The 8,923-nt window shown below is 39.3% G+C and overlaps 1 protein-coding gene across 1 annotated transcript; it reads right to left on the reverse strand.

Moving 5' to 3' along the window:
• Positions 1–2,337: 2,337 nt before the first annotated feature.
• LOC115091613 (olfactory receptor 51E2-like) lies at positions 2,338–3,297 on the reverse strand. Its single transcript, XM_029601781.1, has one exon. The coding sequence runs from the start codon at positions 3,295–3,297 to the stop codon at positions 2,338–2,340; it is 960 nt and encodes a 319-aa protein (XP_029457641.1).
• Between the last annotated feature and the right edge of the window lie 5,626 nt (positions 3,298–8,923).

An 8,923-nucleotide genomic window follows, 5' to 3' on the forward strand; every position in this document is an offset into this window, starting at 1 on the left:
ACTAACTGACTCCTTTTGGCAACATAAATGAAACTGTCAGACAGAGAAGAAGCTGGCAAGGCTGGCCAGGCTGCTTTTATGTTCTCTCACTATAAGCCGTGCACTGTGCAGAGACAGACAGAGACAAACAAAGCACTGCTGATCACTGACTCCACTGCCATATCTCAGTGAATAGACAGAACACAGCTCCTCTGTCTCTCTCTCACATATAGTGAGAACACTGTCACTACAGCAGTGAACAAAACGAAACATCATTTTCCAATGTCAAAATGCATCACTCTTTTCTTTTAAGAACCTTTTCTTTCACTGTAACGGAGCATTCAAAAATACATTTCCCTGTGAAATTCATTAGAGAAAATGGAGTTTTTTGCATATGCTCAGACCTTTTATTGGGAAGATATCAGCATCATCTGATCCAAGTGCCAGCTATAGACTAGTTTTAAAAATGCTTCACATTGATTAGACCTCCATCCAGTCTATTTGGTTACGTTTCCCACCTTGGCTCTGTTCAGAATACTACCTCACAGGTATTGCTTGGTTGATATAGTTACCAATTTCACAGCAGCACAAAGACTTGCATAGGAAACATAAGCAAATAAAACCAAAATTTTTTTTTATATTTATAGGTACCCTCCATTCATTTTAAGGCTCCACAAATGAGAAGAAAATGGTTTATTTGTTGCATTTTACCCATTTATTTCAAAGAAATCCACATCCCTAGAAATGGAGGTACTTAACATAGAAACATAGAAGTGACAGCAAAGGACCTTATGGCCCATCCACTCTACCCAGCAAGCTCCCATAGTTATGTGAGAGAAAAGCTGTCCTTCTATAAGACTTCCAGACATCTTTTGTGGCCTCCGTAATTAATCTGTTGACAAGAGAAATCAAAAGAATCTCAGCCAAACAGAATGTTTAGGTCACTCATACATGAAGCCAGGCCGTTTGATTTTAATTTATGGCGGGGATGAGGTTTCCACTGCTTTCCAGAATGCAGCTAGTTATGTGTTTGGCATCAAAGGTCTGGGGGAAGAGCCAGGCTTTTGCTTGCTTCTTGAAGTGAAAGTAGCCATTGCATTTAGAGGAGATCTTCTGGGAGAGAATTCTATGTGATAGGAGATGCTCCCAACAAAGTTCATCAACGGCTACCATTCCTTTTGTCCATTTCCACTGCTACAATTTCTACTACTACTAGTACTATTATGTATCATTTCTAAAGTGCTACTAGACATACACAGTACTGTACAAATACACATAAGACACAGTCCCTGCTCCATGGAGCTTACATTTTGCCGATATCTTTTAAGTTTCTCTGTATTCTTTACTGCCATGGTTGAAAACTGTTCTCCTTGTTAATATGAATCTTGTACTTAGGAAACATTTGATTCTATGCTTGAATTTATTACAATTGTAAATCAATTTCTGGAGATACCTGGGCAATCTTAAACAGTCATTCTCTGTAATTATTATTTTTACCACTTTATCTTTTTTTTTTTGTTTGTTTCTTTTTTATATACTCCTGTAATTTGCCCCTTCTGTTAAATCCTGATTCTAACAATCCTGGGGTATTCAAGCAGTTTTTTAAAAATTGTTTTTATGCCCTTTATTTATTTATTTGTTTGTTTGTTTGTTGCTTTTTTTTTTATTGTGTTATGAGTTTGCCTGTTGTACCCACTAAAATAGGACCTTTATATCTACAGTTGCATATAAAATAAAACAATAACACATCCTTATTGCTTCCTCTATAAATGCTGATTAACAATTCAGTGTAGACCTTATCATTGATCATTATAAATGTTGATGTACAATGCAACTATATTATATAAAAATATGATTAATAATTCACAATAATGACAATGATAATAATGAAACTGTCTTGGGGCGATATCACACCGTACCCTGAACCTTTCATGTTTGCTGTTTTGCTTTTCCTGGTAACTTCATACAAGTTTGTTCTTAACCTCACCCACATATTTAATTGGTACTTGATTTTTCTCTCTACAAGCCTCCCTCCTACGATAGGATGAGGGTCCATTAGGGAGTCTGAGACTTCTTCATTGATTTCCCACTGAAGTACATTGCATCAGATGAACATTCTAGAAGAACAGCATGAAAACGTGGTCATTTTATATGCTGAAACCAGGGCACTGATCTCCTGGAATGGGATGAGTTGTCCATCAGCATGAGCCAGGCTTCCACAGCACAGTCACTTCACAAAGGCAGAGATCTTACGTAAAAGTCTAACCCATACCTCATGATTATCAGGAAAGAATGGAAACCACTGACCAACTGCTCAGCACTGGAAAACCTTCTCATGAATCAGAGGGATGTAGCAAACTAGAAGCAATAATGAGATTTGTCCCTGCTACGCTGGAACACCTTCAGTACCCTTCTTCGGATCTGCTTGGTTTTTGCACCATAAACTATAGGATTTAGCACAGGGGGGACAAATAGGTAGACATTGCCCATTATAATATGAGCAGTAGGAGCTAACCTATTTCCAAATCGATGTATCACTGATAAACCAATCAAAGGGATATAGAATATTAAGACTGCACAGAGGTGGGACACACATGTGTTAAAGGCCTTAAGGCGCTCCCTGGATGCAAGTTTAAGCACTGCTCTCAGAATCAGAACATAAGACAAGAAGATCAGCAATGAGTCTACGCCCATGACCATCAGAATGGCAATTAAACCATATACTATGTTGGGTGTTATATCACCACAGGCTAGCTTCATCACATCCTGTTGTACACAGTAGGAATGGGTCAAGACATTTTTTCTGCAGAAGGGCAACCTTTTAATCAGAAGGGGAAATGGGACAAAGAACAACGCACCACGGATCACAGCCATGAGAGTTATTTTGGCTGTGAGTGGGTTGGTTAGAATGGAAGCATGCCTCAGTGGATGACATATGGCAACAAAGCGATCAAAAGCCATGGCCAACAGAATCGTTGATTCAATGGCTGACAGGGAATGAATCAAGAACATCTGGACCAGACAGGCATTAAAGGAGATCACTGTGCTATCAAACCATAGTAGAGTCAGCATTTTGGGCATTGTAGAGGTAGATAAGAGGAGATCAATGACTGCCAGTATAGAGAGGAAGATGTACATGGGCGCGTGGAGGCTTGGCTCTGTCTTGATGATAAACAGGATGGTGGCATTTCCTAGCAATGTAATGATATAAATTGAACACAAAGGGAATGCAATCCAGACGTGTGCAGCTTCCAGTCCAGGAATACCAATCAGAACAAAAGTAGAATGGCTGAAGCTGGTAACATTAGAAGAAGCCATGGTTTGCAGGATGACGTTCTATTCAGCTTCACAAAGTTCTGTCTCCTGTAATGAATGACATTGCTTTTATTATTTAAGAGGTCTTTGCTTTAGTGGGCATCTCTGTTAGAAGAATATTTTGGATACAGATCATTAAAATTAATTAACTAATTCTAGGGCAACGTTATCAAATTAAAACTATCAAAAAGCCACTTAGTTGTCTTTCAAAAAGTCACTCACAGGCAGTATAGGTTACTAATCACTAACCAAAGAGCCTTTGGTTCTAATCCCAGCTCTTCAGCTGCATCCCTGTGCAACCCCAAGCAGGTCATTTTGGGGTCTATACACTAAAGATTAATATGCATGCTAAGGCTGTTTATCATGCTCAAAACATACCATACTATGCACTAACGGCTTAAGGGGTAACTATCAAACAGCTGCACTTGCACCAATATTCAAAAATCTACTGCTGTGTTTTATAACCTATGCATATATGAGATACAGATTATAACATATGTGTAAATGCACCCTGAAACATGCACACACTTACAAAAAAACAAATATATACAGCACTTATCCAGATAAATTCTGACATATCCAGCTAAATAACAGCATTTATTAGAATAAGAATTAGGCCTAGATTTTCTAACGTACTGCGGCATCGTGAATCGCACAGTACAGGGGGCAGGGGGGTGAAGTGGGGGGCAGGCCTGCGATAGCCGGCAGTGATCGCCCCTCTGCGGGGCGATCGCTGCTGCTTTCGTGCCCAATAGCGCCATCGTAAAAGGTGGTGCTATTGGGCGCACCACCTTTTCGCCGTCCATGCTGTCTTCGTGGCGTATGCCCCGTCTCCTTCTCTTCCAGGGCAGACGCCACCCTGACTCCGCCCCTTTTTAGCTATCGAAACATCCTTTTCGCATGCGCTAGCTTTAGAAAATGACCCTCTTAGCCAAATAAGTCTTAAAATGCGACTTATCTGGCTAAGTCAGATCGCTGGATTTATTTATTTATTTAAATAATTTATATACCGGAGGATCCTGTATAATATACATATCACCCCGGTTTACATAGAACAGTAACAATCGCTACATTTTGCGGTTTACATAGAACAGGATTAAACAACGAAGTTTTACATTTAGCAAAAATAAGTAAACAAGTTTTAACATTGAAACAAACGCAGTAAACAAGTTTTTACTTTGAAACAAATTAATAGAAGTAGGCAAATAGTAAATACTATTAAACCATTAATAGACATGCGGTTAATAAATCAAAAAATAACATGGAGATATGTAAGTCCACATGAATATATGTATGTAGACTGTATGTAGACAGCATGAATATGTGAATCTCTAATTGAATAATGAAGAATAAAAAAGATCTGAAAAATATCATTGTGGGAGTGAAAAGACTTTTTTCCTGTTCTTGGTTCTAGGGGAAGGCTAGTTTGAATAACCAAGTCTTAAGTTTCTTTTTAAATGTAGTGTGGCATGGTTCCAGACGCAGGTCTGGAGGGAGCGAGTTCCAAAGTGAAGGGCCCGCTGTCGACAGTGCACGTTTCCTTAGAGCGGATTTCGCCGGTTGTGTGATTAGTCTGTTCTGATAAGCGCTTCTGGTAGGTTTTACGGATGTGTGTAGTTGAATTTGAAATGTTAAGTTGAGAGGCGCGATGTTGTATAAGGCCTTATGTATCATCGCTAGAGACTTGAATTGGATCCTGTATTTAAATGGAAGCCAGTGGAGGTAGTGGAGGATTGGGGTGATATGATCTCTTTTCTTGGCATTTGAGAGAATTCTTGCTGAGGCGTTCAGGACCATCTGAAGTGGTTTGGTGGTGCATGCTGGTAGGCCTAGGAGGAGAGAGTTACAGTAGTCTAATTTTGGGAGTATGATGGCTTGTAAAACCATGCGGAAGTCCCTGTATAGGAGGAGTGGTTTAAGTTTCTTTAATGTTTGAAGTTTAAAGAAACATTCTTTTGTTGTGTTGTTGACAAATTTGTTGAGATTGAGTCTGCTGTCTATGATGACTCCCAGGTCTTTAACTTGTTGCGTGATGAAGTGCCCGATGGTGTCCGGATGTTGATTAGTGTTAGAATGTGAAGGGGGGGTATAGTTTTCCGGTGCTATAATGAGGATTTCGGTTTTGTTTTTGTTTAGGACCAAGTTGAGGCTGGTGAGTAGATTGTTGATAGCAGACAGACATTTATTCCAGTATGATATGGCTTTGTGTAGGGAGTCTTCTATAGGGATGAGGATTTGAATATCATCCGCGTATAGGTAATGTCTTAGCTTAAGGTTAGTGAGTAGTTGACATAGCGGGAGCAGATAAATATTGAAAAGAGTCGGAGAGAGGGATGATCCTTGCGGTACCCCCCTCTTGGATTCGATGGTGTGGGACTCTTTGTTATTTATCTTGACCTTGTATGATCTGTTCTCCAAAAACGATTTGAACCAGTTAAAAGCTGCTCCTGAAATGCCGATGTCTATTAATCGTTGCAGGAGGTACGTGTGGTTTACGGTATCAAACGCTGATGAGAGATCCAGGAGAGCGAGGAGGCAAGGTTGGCCCTTTTCAAGGTTGAAGATGATAGTGTCTGATAAAGATGTCAGTAACGATTCGGTATTCATAGTCTTACGAAAGCCAAATTGGTTTGAGGATAAGTCTAAAAGGTGCTACATTATTTATTCGGCTAAATCTGATAGCTGGATAAGTAGTGCTTTCTAAACATCTGGCAATCTGATTTAGACGGATAAATAATATTCTAAGACTTATGCAGATAAGTGGCAACTTTGCTGCTACTTAGCCAGATACATCGGTACTTGTCCAGATAAGTATTGGTACTTAACTGAATAAGTGAGAACTTGTTTGGATAAGTGCTGCTGTCAAGATTTAACTGGATGAATCGGAATTTGTCCAGATAAGTAACGTATTTTTACATCTATCTTTAAAAATATACATTTGGAGAATTTGCCTTCAGAATTTACCTGTATTTTCCCCCTGTAAGTTGGCTTTTATTTGTGAAAGTTGGGAGATTTTCTAACATGCAAGCAGCAATGAAATTACCAGTTTTACCAATTAAGCTACCAGTTTGTCCAGTACGTCTGCAGGTCCTGCAGAACTTCCTGGTTCTTCGCCATTTCACGAAGACCCCCTTACCCAGTCAATATTTCATTTTTAAGACATTTACAATCACCTATTACAGACATAGAGCAGGTGTAAATATGTGCGCGTAAGCTGCCAAGTCTACATATGTAAATTGCTTATAAAATAGCAACTTACTTGCATTAATGTTCGCCCCGCTCTGGAATGCCCCTTTTTACTCGCACAAATTTAGTCATGGAGGTTTAGTTGAAACAATTTTATTGCATTGCAAAAATATACACACAACAAAAGGTAGTGCGGATGCACTGTGACTCTTGTATGCACCCGCAGTCCAGCATAGCAAACATGGCAAATGGTTTTTTGTAAACCACAGCTGAACCTCCCAGATACAGATAAGTTACAAACGTTTAACTATGAAATGTGATTTTTGTTTTAAATTGAAAGTGTGCAGCCATCCTTTTTATATTTTCTTGAGAAAACCCTTGTATGAGCTTCTGTGTGCTAAACGTGCCCTCAGCGTCAGCAGTGTGTCCTGCTGCTAATTACACAGAAAGATACAGAATGTGCACATATAATGGACATCGACGTAAAAGGGGACTGGAAGATCTGTGCACATGCATTGGGTCCAGAATGCTATCGTTTACCTTCTCACACAAAACCAGAACACATCACTCAGTCCTTGGAGATCTCTGTCAGCTCCCTGCCGATGGACGTCTCCCAGTTTAAAATTCCCCTATTAGATTTCAAACTTGGCCATCAAGCTGCTGCTGTCTCATGGACCTGCCCAAACGTTTTTCTAGTCCATCTTTTTCCAGGTCTCTGTTTCTCCTCTGGCCACATCTCTTAGGAGACCTTTTCCTCTTGCTGCACGCTCTGAGTGAAATGACTCGTCATCAGCTCTGTCCCTCTCTATAGATCCCTCTAAAGGCTCCCCTCCTCTCTTTACCTATCAGTGCTAAACCCACTGATATGCAGTAATGTAGTAAATATTTGTGATTTATTGTATCACGCATTGCACACAAAAGCATAAACAAAATTAAAAGCATGGACACTGGTGGCTGATAACAGTGACCGGACTCACCTAGTCTTCCCATTTACTCTACCTCATGTTGTTTTATTGTAAGCCGCTTTATAGTTTGCACTGGTTATGCAGTATATAAATGTATTAAATAAATAGTAAAAATTAAATACAAATAAAAAATACACCATCCTTACCCATATTTCCACTCTGCTAAGGATTGTATTGATCTGTCTATTGCCCTTCTGAATTCTGTTACAGTTTTTAACTCACCACCTCCATTGGGAGACTATTCCATACATCTCCCACCCTTTATGTGAAGAAATATATCCTCTCATTATTGTATCTGGAGTCTATCTATCTGTCTGTCTCTCTATCCATCTATCTACAATCCAATTTATACTCTCATCTAACATGTATTGCTATTATCTATCAATCAATATTCTTCTGCCTAGTCCTCAAAACTCAATTTGTACGCTCTCCAGATTACACAAAACACAGCTGCATGTCTCCTTACAGATCCAAATATCTGGGAACACATTATACCTGTGCTTTTTTCATTGCACTGGCTTCTGGAATTTTGGCAAATTCAATATAAACTTATGTCTATCATTCATAACTGCATGTGTAATGTTTCTTCATCCTTCTCACTCCAAGTTATTGATTTCCTTGTTACATGTAACTGCTTTTCTGCACTATTGTTCAAATTGTAAAGTTTTATTATTATTGCACCCCTGTTTCTTGTGAACCAGCATGATGGGACTATCGTCCTGAATGTTGGTATATAAAAAAACTTAAATAAATAAATAAATAAATGGATAAACACGCCTCTCAAACTATGCACTCCAAGTCGATCCCTCCGGTCATCAAATCTTTCAAATTCCTCAACTCAGATGACCCATCTTGATTCCCCTAGGGAGCAGGCCCCATCCTCTGGAATTCATTACCTTTCCAGTTATGCAACAATGAGGACTCCAAGGCATTCCAGAAAGACCTCACAACATTTCTTCTTTGCAATAGGCATTCGGGGACATCATGAGAATACGGCCACCTGATATCCTCCATTCTTACTTTCTAGGCACCTGAACCACCTAGTCCAATAGTCTTTGTTTCTAGTTGTAATAATTATTTGTTTTATTGTGAATGTTTTTATGTAACCCACCCCGAACTTTGGAGGGTGTGCGATATAAGTGATTATAAATAAATAACTAAATAGCCTACCATTCATCTCTTCCTGGCTGTTCTACATTACATGGCTTCTTTGTGTACAGTTTTTAAGATGAATAAACAAATACAGCTATTACATTAATCACATTTTGCCAGCTCACCAGAATCACGTGGCATCTTCTTTTCTCCTGTGCGTTTGTCTGCTTCACTGCTCATTCCTGCAGGTACAGTGAAGGTATAGTGCCAGGATCTTTATGAAGCATCTTGAGTGACTCTCACGAGGACACACAATCAACTGGGACTCACAACTACCAACGTAATTATTCTTCTGAGCTCACCAAGACATTCCAGTTAAGAGAAAT

Source organism: Rhinatrema bivittatum, chromosome 5 (assembly GCF_901001135.1).
Source record: "Rhinatrema bivittatum chromosome 5, aRhiBiv1.1, whole genome shotgun sequence".
NCBI lineage: Eukaryota > Metazoa > Chordata > Amphibia > Gymnophiona > Rhinatrematidae > Rhinatrema > Rhinatrema bivittatum.

Bases quoted from the DNA above. Each gene is read 5' to 3' on its own strand.
- LOC115091613 (XM_029601781.1), bottom strand. From the start codon at position 3,297: ATGGCTTCTTCTAATGTTACCAGCTTCAGCCATTCTACTTTTGTTCTG.